General features: G+C 43.1%; 1 protein-coding gene across 4 annotated transcripts in view; it reads right to left on the minus strand.

Moving 5' to 3' along the window:
- Nucleotides 1-22,700, minus strand: part of ELMO2 (engulfment and cell motility 2) — a 48,560-nt gene that overhangs the window by 20,122 nt on the left and 5,738 nt on the right. The window contains exons 2-13 of one of the 4 annotated variants that reach the window (XM_083147921.1): nucleotides 12,804-12,904; nucleotides 10,913-11,043; nucleotides 7,673-7,713; nucleotides 6,409-6,481; nucleotides 6,270-6,320; nucleotides 5,927-6,108; nucleotides 2,773-2,866; nucleotides 1,980-2,131; nucleotides 1,808-1,886; nucleotides 1,615-1,650; nucleotides 1,384-1,434; nucleotides 776-898 (exon numbers count right to left, since the gene is read on the minus strand). In XM_083147921.1, coding sequence (XP_083004047.1) covers nucleotides 776-898; nucleotides 1,384-1,434; nucleotides 1,615-1,650; nucleotides 1,808-1,886; nucleotides 1,980-2,131; nucleotides 2,773-2,866; nucleotides 5,927-6,108; nucleotides 6,270-6,320; nucleotides 6,409-6,481; nucleotides 7,673-7,713; nucleotides 10,913-10,990 — 960 coding nt within the window. In that variant the 5' untranslated portion in view covers nucleotides 10,991-11,043; nucleotides 12,804-12,904. Of the gene's footprint in view, nucleotides 1-775; nucleotides 899-1,383; nucleotides 1,435-1,614; nucleotides 1,651-1,807; nucleotides 1,887-1,979; nucleotides 2,132-2,772; nucleotides 2,873-5,926; nucleotides 6,109-6,269; nucleotides 6,329-6,408; nucleotides 6,482-7,672; nucleotides 7,714-10,912; nucleotides 11,044-12,803; nucleotides 12,905-22,700 lie in introns of those variants that run through there. The other 3 variants (XM_083147920.1, XM_083147922.1, XM_083147924.1) reach the window with 3 other exon arrangements.

Raw genomic sequence — 22,700 nt, forward strand, 5'->3', positions numbered from 1 at the left:
ATGTGCCTCATGGCCAGGGTAAAAGTTTTTGACACATATTCCTCATTAGCACCAATAATTTGCACTCCTCGGTCACCTCTTTTATTGTGTGTTTATTTCACCCAATTTGTTAGTGGTAGATTGTATGGGCCCATAATCCTCCCCATGTCCACTATCCTCTTTTTTAGGTAAGGCTGAGGATTAAAAGGGAACCTTAGCTATGTATAATAGTCTCTGAAGGCCACGTACCCTTAAGAGGCCATATAGGGGGTTATTCTGGTTGACTCGCAAGGCTGCAAATTCGCAACCTTGCGAGTCCACCAAACCCCGCCCGGCGAATGAATGCCCACCTGCGCCCCCTTCGAAGTGTGGGTTCGCCCGCACAGGCTGCGCATGGATGTTTAGCATAAACATCCATTCCTATGCCTCGGGTAACTGCCCACATCTTTCGATGGTCGGCGACCATCGAAAGATGTGGTGTGTGCACACATATAAAAGTGACTTTTATGGCATACATATGCGTGCACACTGGCACCAGTGTCACCGTCTCATTACCATGAGAACGCCCATGGAACGCTGGGTGTTCCCATATGGTAATGGGACAGTCCGATGCCCCCTGCCATTCTCCATCCCTCCATCTCCCCCCCCCCCCCCCCCCCCCCCCACACACACACACACATCGTTCCTCCGTGCGAATGCATAGAGGACCGAAGGAATGTGAATAACCCCCATTATCTCTTAGATAGATAGAAAGGGGCAAAGAAAGATACTTGTGTTACCTGATCATTGGGGTTACCTGATCATTGGGGTCCATTTTGGTCATCATCCGTTCCTCCAGAAGATTAAATGTCAGCACCTGTAGCACATACAGCTGATGTGCCATCTCAGTCTTAATTGGTCGGTTCCCCCTGATAATATGCTAGTCAAAGACAACAGAGGAGACACTGTATGTTAAGTAAACAGAAGTGTATGAGAAGACCACAGAGCCACAACTAGAGAAGGAATTAGGGGGTTGGTTATCATCATTTTCATACATGCACAGATCCCATCTGTTGGCGTGTGTGTGTGTTCATTTGCTGAAAGCACTGACAGGTTTCCATGTAATCTGATTGTTCATCTGCTCAAAGTGGCTACCATGCACATTGCCAAATTGTGCTCAGCAACTGTATCTTTGTGGTCACCATCAGCTAGAATATTGCCAGATGATTCAAAACCCACATTGGAGGCAAAAAGAAACTGGCATAGAGACCGAATCTGCCAGACAAGTAAGAGCCAGGACTACACTGGTACAGTAAGGGGAATAAGTAAAATGTGAAAATCTGTGGAGAACATTTCCAGTACCAATACCTAGTCATACATTACACACTTTGCAGACAGTACAGTTATTAATTCCTCTTTACTTACGTTTAGAATAATGGACCGGAGATGCTTCTGTACAAAGGCATTTGCCATTTCCTAAATCAGGACGGACAGGAAACAATCTGTAAGCCATACATACTAAAATATGCACAAATGGAAGGCATCAAAGGAGAGAAGGAAACAGCTCAGAATAACTGAGTAACAGCACTAATACAGCAGTACAGGTAGAAAGAAAATCCATGAAACTCCCAGACTCTTCCCTCCCGTGGTACTCACACTAACAGGAACATCCATGAGATTCTGAGGCTTCTCCTGAGTGCACAGCGCACACAAACAGAAGCAGAGACAGGAGTTAAAAGCAGACAGCAAACAGCAGGACACCACGGGATAATTACACAAAACACACAGAAAGACATGGAGTTAAATATGCAGCATGCTTGTAGGTCCAAAGTGGGGACAGGACACCCACCTGCCGTTTGTCCTCAGGAGCTTTGAGAAACAGAGCATTGATGAGAGCAATGGCATATGTCTGGATCTCCTGGTTACAGCTGAGAGAAAGAGAAGCACCACAGTGAACATGAGTCTACAAAACTTGTGTGGTTATGCTACTTGTTGTGCTGGGTGAGGAGTGGCAGACTTACACCTGCAGGTGACAAATCAGTTGGCCCACTGTGATTTCCTCAGCAATTTTAAGGTACAGAGCCTGACTGTTCAGCACCATACTTTCTAGGATAGCTAGAGACCGCTGAAGGATTGAAACGTCCACTGATGTCTGAGACACGTATCCAGCAATCTAGAGAGATAAAGGATCTATGAGTAACCTAGGCCACAACAATTTATGAAAGCTTTAAGGCCACAATAATAAAATTACAGAGGGTAATGTTAAGTTCACAGAGGCTCCCTACAATGAACAATGCTATAATGTTTGCAGCTGCATTTACCTGCATGCAACCATCGGCAGGATCATATCATTGGGAATGCAGCATGCCCAATTGGCTAATCCAGCAATTGATCCACCGGAGCATGATCAAAAGGTACGCATGGGACGAAGAACGGGGCGTGCGAGCATTCCTGATACATGTGCCACATCCGCCAGGTTGGCGATAGCACGGGTTGGCAGGAGCCGCTCACATGAGAGTGGCTACAGCTGTACATAAGCCCCACCCCACCTGCAGTGCACATGGTTTTGTCCAATAAAGAACAGTTTGCTTTTGCAAACCAACCTGAATCATCTGCCCATGTTGGTTATTTCTGTAAAGAAGAACCAAATTATTCATCACCTCTGTTTGAAATGTTTGTTACTATAAGAGTGTATTTCAGCTAACATGTTTAATAGTGTCACAGTAGTGAATAAACAGCTTCTAAAACCTACATTATTTGATATAAAAAATAATGCTATAAAAAAAAAAAAAGTGCACATTCTGTTACACTAACCTGCTTTATGAATGTCAGGGACACCATGTCCCAGGAGACAATGCCATGGTCCATTAACTCCAGGAAGGCTGTCAGTGTGAAGGCCAACATCTCACTGTAACTGAGGAATAAGAGAGCGTAAGTGGAGGCACATAGGAGCTGTGGTTTAGTATGAGGGAAAGAAAGAAATAAAACAGGCAAAATGCATATCTTCATATAACAGTAAAAAAAAAACCACCACATTACAGTAGTTGTGTAGCTATAAAGTAAAAGATTACATTATGCAAATGCACTAAGAATTACAATATGTATAGTCTTATCTTTGCATCCTTTATAGTCGGTATTTAATATATATAACAAAGTATCAGAGTACACGTGTCTTGTTGAAAGGTACTGTCCTTGGGTATATAAGGTGTATCTGTTCACTGTCTGTCATTCCTGATGATGGTTTGAAATAAAACTGAAACCGTGAAGATCTGACTCTGTCTATACTAATTAACTTAGTCCTTGAGTGCCGCCCGCACAACAAACTATATCAAACACATAATACATATATATCACATACTGCAAGCAGAGAGTCACTCTGCTTGCAGTTGTGAGAAGCGGTGTCCAGTTTTGATGGTGGAGTTTTTCCACGTCGGCTTGGAGTTGATCTTATATAGTGTGGCGAGCGCAGCGAGCCCCGCGTAATACGTCTGAAGTAATGCATGTCCGCTCGCCACGCCGACGTGGATAGTGGGGGTATGAAAAGGTCGGAGGACGCTTACCGCCGCCGCTTGCCACGCTTCGGGTTGGCAATCATCATGGGGTGGCGTTAACAATGGGAGGGCATTTGACATACAAATTACCCATCTGGTAATAAAAAAAATCGGGTATGGGGGGCCATTTAACATTGGTTCCTAGGTAAAATCGGGACCATCGCATTGGTAGCATCGCATGCCATTATAATGGCATGCGATGGACCCGATTTTTACATTGTTGGGAAAGCTCTTATAAAGCCCGAAATCGGGTCGGTCGGGTCCCATCGCATACCTTAAGTTAAGGTATGCGATGGGACCCGACGGGGGCGCCCTGCTAGGAAACAAGTACCTAAAAATCTTTATCGTCTAGGATTGTGACCTCATAAAAAAGTTTTAGTATTCTTAAACAAATATGATTTTAATACACCACAAAAAGGTCCATCTAGGATGTTATGCTAGAGATCAATAGTGTTATTTAATATCCCTGATGAAGTCCTGTTGACGAAAAGCGTTGGGTGTCTTTGTCAATAAAAGCTAAATTGTTACACCGGACGTCTTAAGTTCATTGAATATATACCCAGAGATTGGACAAGAGCATTGAAATCATTAATGTTTTAAACATTGTATATTGTTGTGCTGGGAGATATATATATATATATAAAGCAAGGTTCCCAGATCGCCGCAAGGTCACCAGGAACAACACGTCACTGCAGCACTTAGTAGAAGGGTGAAGAAATTTTATTGCATTTCTTCACCCTTCTACTAAGTGCTGCAGTGACGTGTTGTTCCTGGTGACCTTGCGGCGATCTGGGAACCTTGCTTTCTATTATACTTCACAAAGGCAAGCAGCTTCTATCTTCATCTTCGTGGGAAGTGCCGGTCCACTGTCTGCATATATATATATATGACCATCCCTGCTACCCTCAATTCTTGCCTCAGGTCTCCTTACCTGCACCTCATGTCACCTTTCTGTCTCCCCCTCCTTTTAGATTGTAAGCTGATTGCCCGGTGATAAAGTACCAGACAGTTTATCACTTGTCCTCCCTTATCACTGCTTCATAAATCTACCCCTGACTTCCTTATATCTCAGCTGTATTGTGTGCTAAGATTTGTGCTGTTAATTGTGCTCGGTTTTTGATCTTCTGTCACTGTTATGTCTAGTTCTGTATACCCTGTACTGTTCTAATGTGTTCTATATGTACGGCGCTGCATACCACTTGTGGCGTCTTAAAAATAAAAATATAATAATATTAAGAATTATAATAATTACCTTATGTAGGAAATGGATTTTTTTTTAAACACAACAATATTTGGGTACTTATGTAGTATCTGGGCTGCCGATTTCTAAATCGGGTCGGATCGGGAGATCGCATCGCATCGCATGCGACCATGCGATTCGATGCGATGCGATGCGATGCGATGACCCGATTTTTCCATAGGAATCAATGTTAAAATGGACTGAGTCCATTTTAACATGGAATTCAATGGGAAAAATGGGTCCTTTTCATACCCCTACTATCCAAGTGGGCATGGAGTTGGATATAAACCTGTGGCGAGCGTAGCGAGCCACCGAGCCCGAAGCGTGGCGAGCGAAGCGAGCCCCGCGAGGGGACGAATACCGTCCCCTCGCGGGGCTCGCTTCGCTCGCCACGCTTCGGGCTCGGTGGCTCGCTACGCTCGCCACAGGTTTATATCCAACTCCATGCCCACTTGGATAGTAGGGGTATGAAAAGGACCCATTTTTCCATAGGAATCATTTTAACATTGATTCCTATGGAAAAATCGGGTCATCGCATCCGATATCGCATCCGATATCGGATGCGATGCGATGCGATATCGCATCGCATCGCATCTGATTGTATGCCTTAACTTAAGGCATACAATCAAAAAATCGGCAGCCCAGATACTACATAAGTACCAATATTTGCATTTATATAACAAATGTGAGTGAAGCTGCTATTTTTAGTGGATATTTTGAATATCTCTCACAGATTAAAAAAGGGTTAAACTTAAACCCACTATTCAGCAATACGTCAGTAACTGCTAACTAGCTTTTTCACCTACACCTGCAGAATAAAGATTTGAAGAATACTGCAAATGGACATGTACAATAAAATTATTTCATAAATGAGGGCATTTTTCTTCAGAATACAAAAAAAAAAGGGTACAATAAAAATTGTGGAGGGTTGCCCTGGATAGGAAAAGGAAACAGATATTTTGTAGTAAGTGATCCAAGACTATACGGGGTTGTGAGAGAAGGATAAAGATATATGTTTGTGGACATAGAATGGAACAAGAGAAACCAGTAAGATTCTAACAGAAACTGTAGCAAAGGAAACAGGAGAGGCTTATATGGAATTTGCTACATAAGTGTAAAAGTTAATTTACAGTAAGCTGCTCATTTTGTACAAGGCTTTGTGAAGACTGGTACTCACTGCGACAAGAGCTTTGCGCCACCCTCAACCAGTCGGGTAAGAACAGTCACCCCTTCCATATTGATAAACTCCGTTGCAAAAGTAGTGTCTGCAGAAAGCTTTGCCAGTTCCTTCATGGCCTCTAACCTGGAGTCCATACTGGAGCACTGAATCCTTTCCAGCAGCTGCCGTGCTGCACGGGACTGATAACAAAGCCATGGTCAGTGTAAATACATGGAAACTTTGTGTTATTTGGAGCAAGAACAAAAAATAACTGGAGCATGGTAAAGAGCATTTTAGATTTATAAGAATTTATAGCTCAGCGATACTAGAAAAAGGAGGGAGAAGGTTATTTATCACTTACTGGAGACACAGCCAAGCGTAAAATGGTTCCATTCTTTATGTCACCACGAGTCTGAAATACTATAGAGAGTCAACACAGAGACAGCACCCCAGCACAAAAATAAATACAGATTTAAGTAACATATAAATAACTGTCTTACCTGCTCAGTGATATACAGTTGCGGGCCGTCTGCGTAACGGAACGCATAATATTCAGGGTTAGGCAAGGACCACCTGGGTGAAGCAAAAATTCCTTTTTTAAATAAGTCTTTGCATATATTCATTTGATTTAACCATTTAATATGGTGAGCAATGGTTTAGGACCATAGTCTACTCTTTAAAGCTTGTACTGCCATGAAATAAGCCAAGTGTATTCAGACACATAATGTCATCATACCATAAGCAGCCAACTAGTGGCAACAGATCACACAGACCTTCGATATAATGCAGTTTAATAGATATAGATCTTCTCAGAGGCGATATGCAAACTTATTAAAGGTCCTATATCTGCAGCATTATAGCTCTGAACCAGACTTATGTGCAACCATTTATTTTTTTCGGGCTCATGGGGTAGTCGCAGTCTCTTACTGTTAAGTAGCAAATGTTGTTTATGTAAATGACATCAGAACAGCAAAGAAGAACATGTAAAACTACGTTCTCAAAGGACACGGCCAGTATAAACAGTCTACTTTTCATCACATAGACTTATTTGTGGGCGTAGCCAAAAACCTCTGCAACCACTCACAAACAGCAAGCTAATTACAGCTGATGCTCCTTTCTTAACCATGGGGCAATTGTCTACAAAGGCTATTATTCTAGTATTTACAGTACATATGTATGCATAACCATAGAAAATGTACATTTCAAATAAAAAAAAACTACTTACTAGGTGACCCAATTCGCCTCTGATGATTTTCTACCTCCATATTTACGATTTATGCCATTCCACAGCTGCTCCATATCCCAGCATCATTCTTGCATGCTAAACTAGCTACCCAGCAGGAAGGACATAGAACACCATACAGTAATGGTGTCCCAGGAGCAGGAGTGGTTAGTGACAAAGAACTGCTGACAACTAAACTCATGGTGGCAAAGTAGCCTCACCCTGTAATGTAATACATTTTACTCAAATTGGAGGATTTAAGGAAGTAGTATGTTGGACTGTGAGAGGACAGTTACACACTCTCTCATTGAACCTAACTTCTACATTGCACAATTATCTCTCATGAGCAGAAGTTGGGTCCATGACTGGATGGACATTTAAAACACATTGATTTAAAAACACTGTCTTAAACAGTGTGTCTTGGGTGTGATCATAAATTGCCTCCAATGGCTCTTACAAAGAAGCTTAATTTCATGGTGGGCAGCTTAACAGCAAAACAGCAATCCTTTTATACCACTGCACACAGCACTCATTGTTCTTACCCATCACACACTTCCTTGATAATTGATGCCAAAGGCCGTTTCTGTCAAAACATAATATGGTCCATTAGAAGAGATCAGGATTGCAGTGAAAGTGAGCATACAGTATGTACATTTTACATTCCTGATCACACAGATTACAACTTTACTAATGTGAATATACCAAATGTTTGTATTAACTCACTGCCTTGCTATTTCTATTCATAATTTCAGAAATTACTGTTTGAATAAATGATAACATGTATTTCTAAATACAGACCCCCATGTTACAGGTGTAAGACTGATGGTGCCCACACGGGAAGCGGTCATCTATTAGAATGAACTTAGGTCTACAGTCATTAGGTCGACCCCACTAGGTCGACTGGCAGGAAGGTCAACCTGACTTAAGGTCGACATGGGCCAAGGTCGACATGACTTAAGGTTGAATTTGCATAAAGGTCGACATGGGGTTTTTCACTGTTTTTTGAGCCAACATGTGCCGACAGGCGGTATTTCATGCCCTACCATCCACTAGGGCGCAGAGGAGGTTATGAAATCTGTGGCGAGCGAAGCGAGCCACCGTGCCCGAAGCATCGCGAGCGAAGCGAGCAATGCGAGGGACCGACTCTCATTGCCAACTTTGTCCATGTCAACTGTGTCGACATTCGGATCGAAAAACAGTGAAAAACCCATGTCGACCTTATTACCAGTCGACCTTCCTCATGTCGACCTTTATGCAAATTCGACCTTAAGTCATGTCGACCTTGGCCCATGTCGACCTTAAATCAGGTCGACCTTCCTGCCAGTCGACCTAGTGGGGTCGACCTAATGACTGTAGACCTAAGTTCATTCTGACAGATGTACCGATTCCGCCCACACACGGTGAGATGTGCGCTAGGTGCAATTTCAGCTATACAACGTGTGCTATGCAGCTTGAACTTTATACACTGTTCAATTTGGACTAGAGTACAATGTGTCATTTAAATATGTAAAGTACATATTGCATGCGATTCCCTACACAGGGTGTGAATTGAACTAGACACGATGCGATGTAGTACAACATAAATACCTGTCTACACATACTATTTTGCCTTGCGATATGGACTACACCATTTACCAGTGTGCATCGTATGGCAAAATAAACACATTGCGATTTGAACTAGGCGCAATGGGATTTGAATTAAAGAGTTCAAATCACATGCGAGAATCACACGGTGTGGGCACCTTAAGAGCCTGATTTAAAGTTGGATGCAGTAAGATAAGCAGCTGAGTCTTGGTATGCAGCTGGTGTGTGAAAATATGCAAATGCTTCAGCAGGTGTGTTGTGTAAATAGAATCCTCCTGCATGCTCGTGTGAGATGGACCATTGGATAAAACTGCGTGAACATCACCAATTCGGGTTACTCAGCATGGACGAGGAACTCACGATGCACAGGCCAATAATACTGTAACAGAAGATGCAGACCCTGCCCTCTGCACTACCACCATAATGTATCATGCCACCGTTTGTGGAAATGGTTACTGTCGCACCTCCTCCTCACCCCTAAACAACAACTAGCTTGTCATTCAGGCTGCATTTTAGGAAGCACTGTGTCCAAGGATGCAGGAGCCATTCTGCACATATGGAAAACATCAGAGATGTACCAAACTGGCAGTTTGTGCATATCTCAGAAACAGACACTAAGCGCTTTAGTGTATTATCGGTTAGTAATTGTTGTAGTATATTATCGGTTAGTAATTGTTGTAGTATGTAAAATTATATTTGATCTTAAAATCAACAGTTTGTTTCATTCAATTAGAATTTACTAACAATCTTGATGTTTTTATTTTTGTATTGTTCACAACTGTAGGTGATAAAAGGGCACAACTGTGACAAATATTGTAAATTATTCTGCAATCCAACCTGGCAAACACCAAACTTTACATGAACTAAAGCTGCATAATCCAGAAGGAAAACAGAGGATATACATGACATGAAAACTACATCTAGAGCAATTAACTAAGGGCAATGGATGTAATGTGTCGCTCTCAGATGCAGTGGAGTGTTTGTTGCCAGTCACACTTAGGGCAGTATTCAATGCTCCCGATTCACCGTTTTTTTTCCGGCAAATCGGGCTGTTTTCACTCCTTGCGGTGAATCTTTTTCACTGAAAATCTGATTCACAGTGAATGCCGGCCAGTTCTCCGTTTCATGCTCGCTGCAATTCGTTGGCGTATTTCAAAGGGGTTTTCACTGTGATTCGCTGAGAGTGTATTCAATGCTAGGGTGGAGAACTGCTTTCACCATGATTTTTGCCATGATTCACCGTTTGGCATTCGACATCTTTTAAAGGTGAACTGGAATGTGATCTTTAAAATAAAAGTTTTTTTCTTTGGTTGTAAAAAAAATAAAAATCAGTAAATTTATTCTGTGAAGGGGCATGCTATTTTTATTCATGTACTACCAGCGCATGAATAAAAATAGCAGGGGGTGGGGGGCCGCTCATTAGATATTCAATTCACACTTGTCCCTCTCATTACATATGCGCAAGTTCTCTACCCGCGTCCTCTGCCAGCTCTCTCGGAGGGGCAGCTTCTGCTGTCTGTGTCCCAAGGAGCCCTCCTCCCCCCTCACACATTCTGGCGCAGCCAGGGAGGCTTCCATCTCCCTGCCTGCTGCTGCCCCCCGGCTCCCTGTGGCATTTGTGGCAGGGGTTAAAAATCACCGTATGGGGCAGGGAGCCCCTGCAGCGTTGAATAGGGTGACAGGGAGAGCCCTCCGGAACCCTGCAAATGTGCAGCGAATCCTAAACAGGATTCGCTGCACATCGTAAGAAATGACATTGAATACCTGCCTTAGTGTGTGCCACAATGCTCCTGAGATGGAGGTCGGAGTGTGACTATATGCAAAGTGATTTACAGTCAGAGAGCTTTGTGGGCAGCAATGAATCAGGCCCTAAGTTTGTAAAAGGAACATTTCTGAGATTTCATCCTTTTGTTATATGAAAGGAACACTTTCTCCCATGGACACCACAATCCAATCCAAACAGCGCTATCACTGGATATATATAACTTGAAGGAGAAAATATCCTAGGAATGTTGTTGTAGTCCTTTATCATTTATTATTTGCACTTCACTGAATTACTAATGTTATTCGATATAGCTATAATGATGTTCATCGACCTTGAAGATTTTATTGTATTTCTTATTTGGAAAGCCTACTGCACCTCCACAATGAGTGTGGCAAACTCCTGCCTCACAGAATTTCATAGACAAGCTGCTCACCTGGTCAATTTCAATCAGCTGGGCATTAGCCCCAGGCCACTCAATGGCTACTTTGACAATATCCAGCGGTGGAGGCATGTCTGACTCTAGCTTCCTTGCCCAGCCTTCCTGTATGGAGCTCTTAGGCAGCTCTATCAGGAAATAAAAGGAGACATTAAAAAATAATAATTATTTACTTTCAAGCAAGTAACAGTTATACATAAACATAACTATGTTAAACAATATAGTCACAGGAGTATAGGGATGAATAATGTAGATTACAGAATAAATTAACTATTTTTCAGTTTTTCTGATTTGTCACTTGGTTTATGTAGACAACCAGCTATTTAACATTTATTAGTAAGCAAATCTATGTAATATAGTACAGGGAATGGGCCACAGACGTGTGTGGTCTATGGGAGTGTAGCTGGAGAAAGCAGTGATGAGACACGGTAAGCTGTTGCCCACGGTGAAGACTGTGTACAGCCATATCTAGCTTCTAGCTGTTTATTTACAGCATATGTCCACACAATCTTCTGCCAATAGGCAAACTCTATATGACTCCTAATAATGGTTACAGAAAGAAATATAAACGTGGTCTCTAGTAAATGGAGTGCAATCACAGAGGCATTTATTATAGCAGCTTCCATATCTAACATATTTATATTTAGTCAACATTCATTGGTCCACACCCATACCCTACCAACCACTAGGGCATGGAGGGAGAATAAAATAGTGTGCCGAGCGTGAGCTGAAGCATGGCGAGCCAAGCAAGCCATGCGAGGGGCACACGGTACACTTGGATGGTGTCCATGTCCACAAACACACACAAAAACCAAGCATGTTGACCTTTTTCATGTGAACTCAGGGTGTCCACTCACTGTACGTCAACCTACATTGGGTCAAACCAAAGTGTAGAAACAGTTAATTGTTGGCAATGACCGATATGTTCAGGTCATGCTTCAGGCACACTATTATATACTCCTTCTATGTCCACGTGGATAGTTAAGTATGACCTATTGACAGCATCCCGGCCAGACACACGCACATTACAGTTGTGTATAAGAGGATATATTTGTGACTTTATCTGTGGCCCTAGCTCCACAGGGTAAAAACTCAAACAGGTGGGGGGAGGGACTGCTCAGGGTTTCAAACGAAATCCCTGATTAGTGCACCGGGCAGCCTGACTTCCGGCCCACCATTCCAGCCTCAGGGGATCAATTAGCCTGCGGGAAATTACTGATGCTAAAAGTGGAAAATCTGTCCCCTCCCCATGTGGTTAATAGTTACCAAATAATCATGCTACACTCTTCAAAAATCAAACAGGACAACAACTGAATTAAATAAATGGAAAAAGTGTTAAGCGTAAACTGTATCTTAATGTTTAGATGTAAAAGGGCAGTTCCATTAACAACAAAAAATAAAAATAAACCATGTTTGAGTCATGTAAAAAATGACTGTTATAAGGAAACATGAATTCTCACAATGAGGTAGGAGGATCTGAAACAAGAAAAAAAAAAATCACCAGTATTGTTTGAGTTTACTGTAGCAAATAAATGCCTCCAGATCTGCTGGAAAGGCTTCATTAGGGTAACGATAAGGGGAGGCATTTTGTGGTGTAGCAGTGACCAGAAGTTCTAGTAAGTATGCTCAGCAATCATAACACTATTACCCCCTTCACATTGCACCTTAAACCCGGTTATTACCGGGTCAAGGTATGGTGTGAAAGCACCAAACCTTATAACCCAGGTCAACAAACCCAGCAATTCGACCATGGTTATTAGAAGGGTCAAACTAGGGTCACCATGTGTATAATGAATTACCTGGGTTTAGTGTGAAAGTGCTGAACCCAGGTCAGAGATGCCAGGTCTGACACAGCAATTGTGATGTGATAGCAGTAAGAGTAACTTACCAACAAGAGTCCTGCAGCCTTGATGTTTCCGTCTCCAGAGGATAGAGCATGAGCTCACATGGTTTATGGATGCTTCTCTGGAAGGGCTTCCAAATGTAGCTCTATAATCAAATAAGATTCTGTTTTAGGAAGGGGCATTTCAAACTGAATTGAAGGGGAGATTTATCAAATCTTGGTGAGAGATGAAATGTAAGAATTGCCCATAGCAACTAATCTGTTTCTTTCATTTTACAGGCTTTGCTAGATACATTATAATTTAAAGTAGATTGGTTGCTAAAGGACTACTTTATCTCCTCAAGACTTGTTAAAACTCCCCCTAACTGTGCTGGTGCTTTCAGCAAATGTTCTTGGTCAAGGATAGTAAACATGCTATATGGTTATCATGACTTTTACACGGGTAGGTGCTGAGTACTACCCAGGCTTTTGTAGCACACCGTGGGTGATTTTGCTCTGCTTACATGAATGAAACCTTACAAACAGAAAGTGTGTGGGAACCGGATGTTCTCATGTTGGCAAAGTCCAGTGCTCAAGCAAACGCAGCTCATTATACACATATACACCTGTGTCATTTGCACTCATTACATTGCAGGTACAAGTGCACACGGATGAGCACTAGTCTTATATGCTTCAAATTTGGAGGTATATGCATTTGTGTGGAATTCTGCTATATTTATGTGGGTTTCTTTGCTAGTCATTTAAGCCCATCTTGCTTAAAACTCTGCATGCAAAACATACCTTTTACCAATATCTTCTCAGGCTAGCTATACGTGGGCCAACGTGAGTGTGGAGCAACAGAATCGGAGTTGAGTTTTGCTACAGATGCGAATGGCATAGCTAGACAACAATTGGTTGTTCAGCCTGCTGGTGTGGACAGTAATACCCCTTTCGGTTTTGACACGAAATCCCGGCAGTCTGAATCCAGACGCCGGAATCCCGACCGCCAAAATCGTGGACATAGAGGGAGAAAGTGTAGGGATATCGGCGGTCGGGATTCCGGCATCGGGATTTTGAACACCAGGATTATAACTGCATCCCCCCCTTACACACCGCACAAATAACCCGAGTTTTTGCCGGGGCGGCGTGCGGTGTAAAAGGGCAATTTCAATTATACCGGGTTCAGCAACCCGGCAATCCGACCCGGGATAAAAGCAGTGTTCTTCAAATTCATACACGCCTTACCCAATCGAACTCCAGAGGGGACATTACCTTTTGATACAAAACACTTTTAAAGGCCCATACACACTGGGCGACTTTGAGCTGCTAAAAAAAAAAAAAAAAAAAAAAAAATCGCTCAAAACGGCAAGTTTGAGCGGCTTTCAGCTCAAAGCCGCCTATTGTGTATGGCCCGGCGATGAGTGGCGAGCACTGCTGCGCGCTCCCACATCATCGCCGGGAAAGCCGTTCATCAGCTGGTAATACCAGCAGATGAGCAGATTTGAGGCCGGTTTTGCATAGCGCAGCACCCCACTGTCGGCGCTGGGCAGAGGGAAAGCGGCTCAGTGTGTATGTACTGAGCAGCTTTCCCCCCAGCAATGTAAACGATCATCGCTGTCCATACATATGCTGGGCAAAATCGCCCAGTGTGTATGGACTTTTAGACCTCCCAGATACCAATAAATCAAATGCACAGAAAAAATGGGAAGCAGACTTATGCTGGCCACACATCAGACCAACTTCTGACCAACTTTTTTAAAACCCTTCAAACCTCCAACCAACCAACTTGACAGTCCAACTAAAACAGTTCCCCACACATCTAACCAACTTTTCTTCCAACCAGTAAACTTTTTTTTTTTTTTTTTAGTTCAGCCAACTTCTGTCCAACTTCTGATGTCACAGCAGTAGGCGGGCAGTGCCTGGCTTTTTTTTTTTTTTTGACAGCCCTGCACCTGGTACCCTGCAGCCGAGGGGCACTTCCCAACAGCCGGCCCAGACTGTGCCCTGTGTCAGTGGGTGCTTGGACCCCCCCATGCCCTGAGCTGAGCACCCAATAGCCGGTCACATCCCTGCTTCCCTGTGCGGGCCAACACTGTGTCATGTTCTGCTCTCCTAAGCTGCTTTCACACTGCAAACCTGCTTTTAGACCAGGTATTTACATGCGATGTGAAAGGTGTTAAACTTGTTCTGATCCATTTCAAATACCTGGTCTAATCAGGTTTTGCGGTGTGAAAGCAGCATTATGCAGAATCAGGGAAGACTGTTCATTTTTTTGCAGCCTTCAACACCACTATAAGAGAACATTGTATTTGTTTGTTGATGTATTGAAACATCTGCACTTACTATGTATCTTTGTGTAAACATTGTTGGAATTATGTGTATGGAAGTTAATTGGAATGTAACTGCAGCTTCAAGTCATTCATTCTTTATATTTTTGTTGCTTTTTGGGTAATAATTAACCTTTTCTGTAATCCATGCTGCAGCAGCTGCAACTCATCCGGAGGGGACAAACCGGATGAGCTGTATTCCGCTGGGGTCCCCCACACACACCGCAGCATATAACCCTAGCATACACACACACCCTACAGCCTACTACCATACACACACCCCACAGCATATACAACTAACCGCACACACATACCCAGCAGCCTATAACCCTAACCGTACGGTACACGACTGGGGATGCGGGGGAGGGGGGGTTATGTATGTAGGACGGCGACTGCTGCACTTACCAATGGGAGCTGCATGGGGACGGGGGAAGCTGCTGGGGGTGACCAGCGCATGGGGCATGCTGGCGGGGATCTCCATCTATCTATCTATCTATCTAGGTGTGGGTCATTAGCTCTACATACATTGGGCCGACCACTGCAGGCCGATAGGCCTTAGGTCAACAGAGACAAAAGGTTGACACGCCTAAGGTTGACCTCCCGCCTCCACATGCATTATGTTGACATTGAGAAGGTCGACAATAAAAAGGGGGACATGGGTTTTTCGTGTTTTTGTACCAAATGTCAACATAGACACTGTATTGGTGCACCACGTCTGCTTGCTACGCTTGGCACTATAGTCTATTCTACCTCCATGCCCTAGAGCAGTGATTTACAACCTTTTTACCTTGCGGCACACTAAATAAGATTTTAAAATTGCCATGGCACACCATGAGATCTCCACAGGGCAAAACACAAACCTATTGGCCTCCATATAAAAAACAATCACACTGGTCCCCACATGTAACAAAACTAGAATACATCGGCCCTTTACATGAAAAGAACAGGCCAGTAAACTGATTTGGCCACCTCTAGATCTGGGGGCACACTTGAGAGCAGCTCAAGGCACACTAGTGTGCCACGGCACAGTGGTTGAAAAACACTGCTCTAGTGGGTGGTAGGGCATGAAACACAGCCTGTCGCTACATGTTGGCTCACAAAAAAAAACCAAGAAAAAACCATGTCAACTTTTGTGTGTCTGTCGACCTTCACAATGTTGAAGTAATGCATTTTTCAACCACATGATGAGCAGCAGGCTGCATGTCATTTCAAGTAATATAATGTCTGAACAGTCTGAATTAAACTGACGCTATTTTATGAGTCATCTGCTTGTATTTTATGAGTCATCTAGACTCCCCCAGTGACTATCAATAATATCACTTCCGCTTCATGTACACACATATACATATATATATATATATATATATATATATATATATATATACATATACATATATATATATATATATATATATACACACATACATACAGATATATATATATACATACATATATATATATATATATATATATACACACATATACACACACATATATATATATATATACACACATATATATATATATATATATATATATATATATATACACACACATACAGAGATACAGAGATATATATATATATATATATATATACACACATACATACAGATATATATATATACATACATATATATATATATATATATACACATATACACACACATATATATATATACACACATATATATATATATATATATATATATATATATATATACACACACATACAGAGATACAGAGATATATATATATATATATATATATATATATATATACACATAAATCATAAATACATAATGATATAATGTAGCACATGATATATGACTGTACCAGGACTGGCCGGAACTGACCCTGGGACAGCAGCCTGAGGTTGAGCAGGGAGCTGGAGGGAAGAAGAGGAGCTGGGCTGCCTTCTCCCATGCCCAGGTGTATGAGCGGGAGCGGGAGCGGTACCCGGAGCGGGAGGGGGGGCTGTTTTTCCGTCCTCTCGCCGAACTATTACCGGAGCCGCAGACACGCAGAAAGCTGCCGGGGGACGGGGGACGGAGATAGCTGCCGGAGGAGGAAACTAACCCCTGCACTATGCGGTGCAGGCTCTCCGGGACCGGGCGGCTGCAGAGACGGTGCAGGCTGCTGAAAGGGACTGTCGCCAGCTGGATTGTCGGCGGGGAGCATCTGGACCAGTGGCTGCAGAGAAGGTACCTGGAAAAGTAGGCGGACACTGCTGGTCAGTGTCCGCCTCATTATCGGGCAGTTGGGGGAACTTTCCCCACACATATGCACGATCAGCTGGGAAAAATCAAACAGGTTTGATTTTTCCCAGCAAGTTGGAACGACCGTTCAGGGCCGTTTAGCAGCGTTTTTGGCCGTGTGGGAGCAAACGGCTGATAATCGTTTGCTCCCACACACTAGAAAGATTATCATTCCAACCAGCCAAAAGTTGGCTGGTTGGAACGATATCTTTCTGATGTGTGGCCAGCATTAGGTATAACTATCTCAGACGCCCAATGGAGCAAAATTTGCCTTTCCTCCTACTCCATATCTAGATGTCTGAACCTTACTGAAATGCATATAAAACGGATTCACAGGTTATATTTAACTCCAGACAGACTAAACCCCTTCTGCCACATGTGTTATAAGCTATGCTGGAGACAATGTGGGGATATCAGCCACATATATCATATATTGTGGTCATGCCCTCTTATTACTATTTAGTGAAAGGAAGTATTTGATGTAGATAAGCAGGTTCTAGATATCTCATTACCCCCTACCCCAGGGATGGGGAACCTTGGTCCCTCCAGCTGTTGTTGAACTACACATCCCAGCATGCCCTGCAACAGGGAAATATACAAATAGCAGCACTGGGTGAATGTACAAAAAGATTCTAAAAGCCAATTGGACTGGTTTTAAAAATAAAAAAAAAACAATTTATTAGACATAGTACGACCAATATAAAGATTAATATAATAGTGTAACTAAAATTACATGAATTAACCTCATTTCAGAAGTAATTTTATTTAGCTTTATATCAGCTTTAATGAGAAGTAATCAAATCCTACAAATTCTGTATAATTCTCACCCCCACCACTTCATGGCTTGTCTAGATTTTTGCACATTTACCACATAACCTATATAACTGTCTCCAATATAAGGTGCGTACACACGTACAGATTTTCTGTCTGATCTATCTGGTGGGAACAAAAACATGACAATCAAAAATGTCCACCCAAATGCAGGAAAACAGAAAAAAAGTATATGCTTTGATAAATTTGTTATATCAGAGTGATTTAAACAATTTATCTGACTGATCACTGTCTGTTTTCAAGTGTTTGGGAACACTTTTTTGATTGTCACTTGCTCCCATACATTTCCAGGTTTTTGTTCCCACCAGATAGGTCAGAAATCTGTACGTGTGTACGCACCTTTACTGCTGTTTTCATGCGGCCCATATGGAACTATTTAGTATTACCATATGTGTTTGAGCCTTTTCTTGTTATTTTTTCTGCATTTACAATAACAATATTGTGTATCATATAATGTCACTACCTGTATATCTACAGTATCTATGTTAAACCCCCTTCCCCTGTTTCCCCCACCCCCTCTTTTCTTTGTTCTGTTCACTTCATCGTTACCTTGGTGCTGCCTCCTTCCCTGAGATGACAGAGGCCCAGCAATAAGCCGGGTCGCTGTGTGCAGTTAACACTGCAATTGCCAGGTCACTCACAAGACGGACCCATGTTCACATCCCGGTTGCAGTCCGGCATTTGCGATGTGAATGGGGTATTATTGACCAAAAATAAGTTGCACCAGCATTTACAATAATTATCACATTCATTTTGTTCAGATCATTCGGCATTTTCCTGCTGCACAAAGTTATATCAGCCAGTAGATTGACCCATGCTTTTTATGGTATCTGGTTGATAGACCTACAATAAAATCATAGAAAGTCAATAGGTTGGCCCTAAATGGTCGACATACAGGTTAGTACCACTATGTGGGAACCCTCCTATATAAACTGTGTGGCATGCTATCTGTACATTTCTACCTCTTCCATGGATCCTGGGTGTAATGTTCTTCAGTGTCTAAATTACTTGTAATGGCCAAGAATTCCTTACTTACAATGTTTTTCTGTTCCCAGCAAAGACCATAGCTCAGGCATGTCCAAACTATGGCCCTCCAGCTGTTGTGAAACTACAAGTCCCAGCATGCCTTGCCATAGTTTTGGCACTCCCTTATAGTAAAACTGTGGCAAGGCATGATGGGACTTGTTGTTTCACAACAGCTGGAGGGCTATAGTTTGGACATGCCTGCCTTAGCTATTTCAAACCCTTTCCTGCTTTTGAGTATAAAAAGTGCAATAAATTCCCCCATTTGGGCCTAATTCAGACATGCACACAATTGCGTCTTCTGCTACAGCATCTTTATGCTAATGTCACAGCCAATGAGCTTCCAATTTAGACACCCACCAGCTGCGGCACTAATCTGCCGTTGTGTCATTGCAGGGGTCTTTAGACAGAGTTCCTGACCATGAGAAAGTCTGCATCTGGCTAGCCACCTTCCCCACAAGTACTACCTCTTTTATATGATAACCGCCAGGATGTATGCGTGATATGGTTCCCACACAGAATGAAAACATTGTCGGCTTGTGTCCAGTGCAACACTAGCATCCAACTCAGGCCCATACAGCATATGACAATGTACAACTGTGAAAATGTTGCAGGATCACCAATTTTCTGGAAGAATTGTCTCAACATATTTAGCTGTCACAATATTATTATGTATGTATTTATTTTTGAAATATCCAACAATGTATTTTCAGTACAAGTAGTGAGACAGCAATAAACGCTTTTTATGAAGTGGTGACTTGAAGCCGGTTAGAAAAACCGACTGATCAGAGTGCAGGCGTGCATGTACAGTGTGATGACAGCAGTAATAATCTGTTCTACACTAGCATCAGTGTCTTACAAACACAAGTGCCTTCTAGCAGCTGCATTTGGTGTACTCTGCCTCTTTATGGAGTAAGATGGTACAAAGTATTTTGATGCAAATTCTACCCCAAGTAACTGCACCACCGCAGAATGTAGCATTATCAATTAAGTTAAAGGAATAGACATTAAGATGTTCTAATACAAGAGGAGAGAGCTGTTTCCGTTTCCAGATCCTGAGGTTGTTTATTTGACACTAACAGAAAAATGACAGCGCTGGTAAGAGAGCTAAATGTATGCTGACATTTGCTTACCAAAAAAAACAGGAGACAGCTATTCATACCCTGTAAGCTGCTGCTAGCACTGCAAGTGCCAATCAGCGAGACAGGATCCAAGAGGGAGCGAGAGAGAAAATGTGTCAAAATCAGTCTGAAGTGTTTCCAGCGGGAGAGGCTATCATGCATGCACTGGCAAAACAAAAAGTTGTCAAAACATAGAATCACAAATAATATACAGATGAATTGCTGCATCTGGCCATAAATAGGCAGCCCAACACTGGGGTGGATTCTCATTTGGAAGCAAAAAGTTATATTACTTTGGGTACTCTTTACCTAGAAGGGCGCCCACGATTTTGATCTTGGGCATCGCAAGGTAAAAAATTGCGTCGGTCGAATCGAATGCGACCAAAAAAATCGCATGAGATGCGACCAACGCGATTACCGCGATTTCCAAAAGGGAACAATGTTAAATTTCCCAATTGACCCGATTTTCCATAGGGAACAATGTTAAATGGCCCACAGAGGCCAAATAGGCACCCTGAAGTGTGAAATGGCCCCCCCAATTGTTAACGCCACCCCACGATCAACGTGAACCCTAAGCGTGGCGAGCGCAGGGAGCCCGCGAGGGGCGGCGGTACGCGTCCTACGAGCTTTTCATACCCCCACTATCCACGTCGGCGTGGAGTTGAGAATAGAAAGTGTGGCGAGCGCAGCGAGCCACCGAGCCCGAAGCGTGGCGAGCCCCGCAAGGGGATGCAGACACCTGTGAAGCCCGCGAGGGGACGCGGATACCTGTGAAGGTATCCGCGTCCCCTCGCCACGCTTCGGGCTCGCCACACTTTCTATTCTCAACTCCACGCCGACGTGGATAGTGGGGGTATGAAAAGGTCGTAGGACGCGTACCGCCGCCGCTCGCCACGCTTCGGGTTCACGTTGATCGTGGGGTGGCGTTAACAATTGGGGGGGCAATTTCACACTTCAGGGTGCCTATTTAGCCTCTGTGGGCCATTTAACATTGTTCCCTATGGAAAATCGGGTCAATTGGGACATTTAACATTGTTCCCTACGGGATATCGCGGTAATCCCGTCGGTCGCATCGCATGCAATTTTTTGGTCGCATGCGATGCGACCGACGCGATTTACATTTTAACATGTATTTCTATGTAAAATCGCAGGCATCGCATGCCATTATAATGGCATGCGATGTACATGCGATGCCCGCGATGGGCGCCCTTTTAGGTAAAGAGTACCTTACTTTGTCCTGGACAAACCATGCCGCACTAAAAAATATAAATAAATTAAAGATATATATATTTTTGCACTGGCAACTTTTGCATAGAGTAAAAAAAAAATGGTTGATTTCTTTATTCTGTAGTTCAATTTAGATTGTGTCTCAAATAAAAAAAATCTCTGTACAGGAGTTCTCCATACACTGGTGTAACTTGCGTGAGGCAAAGTCAGACCTGATATACCTAACTTCCCCGATGCTTACATCCGATTTGGCATTGGATGTGCCATTTTTACATGCGATATATTGCATGCATTTGATCACATGTAAAAAGACTTCTGGGGAGCTGCCGATGGAGTTCACAGGAAATTGGATGCGACACATCGTAGGTGCTTAAGAGCACCCACCATGTGCGCCTGATGGCTCTTACGTGCACCTGATATCTTATGTACAGTACATCCGACCTCGGACACACATCGGGTTGATTTGGATGTTAAACACATGCAATTTGACCCGATTTCTCGGAATCGGATGAAAACAGGCCAAATCACACTAGTGTATGGGCACCTTTAATCTTCACTGTCTACCTGCAGTGCAACATGGTCTTGCCAAGATGCAAAGTTATGTTCCCAACTCAGTCCAAGTAACTATAAGCCTGATTCATAGTTGACCGATATTGCACAGTCACATGGAAGCAGCTGTGAAATACAATGCAGTCGAAATGCAGCAGGACATGTCTGGTGTAGAAACCTCTTGTCTGTTTCTGTGATCCACTGTTTCATCTCAAGATGCACCATCAGTCAAGCTACTCAGATTTCTTTCTCATATCTGCAGCCGAGGTCAGTAAATCTGCATTGCCAGACACGGACTTCGGCACTGCCCCCAAACTGACTGGGGCTTAAAGTGGAATTCATGCAAATGAGCAGGACCCGTACTACACACACAGTGATTGCAAATACGCACCACATATTTTACCCTTAACTGGTGACCCGGGACTCAGTTTTTCAGAATGAGCCGGGTCGCACTCTGCTGTGAAGCTGGCGGCGGATGGGGTACAAGGAGTGCGCCTGCGGTACCAGGAGAGTTGCTGCGGATGAAGCAGTGCGCAGATCACCCTGCGACTGTGTGTTGAGTGCTGCTGGTAGCTGAGGTGGCAGAGGGAAGCGGAGTGTGCGCTGGGTGCTGAGGGGAGAGCCCAGTGT

The sequence above is a fragment of the Crinia signifera genome, chromosome 6, assembly GCF_055691185.1.
Source record: "Crinia signifera chromosome 6, ASM5569118v1, whole genome shotgun sequence".
In the NCBI taxonomy this organism is placed as follows: Eukaryota; Metazoa; Chordata; class Amphibia; order Anura; family Myobatrachidae; genus Crinia; species Crinia signifera.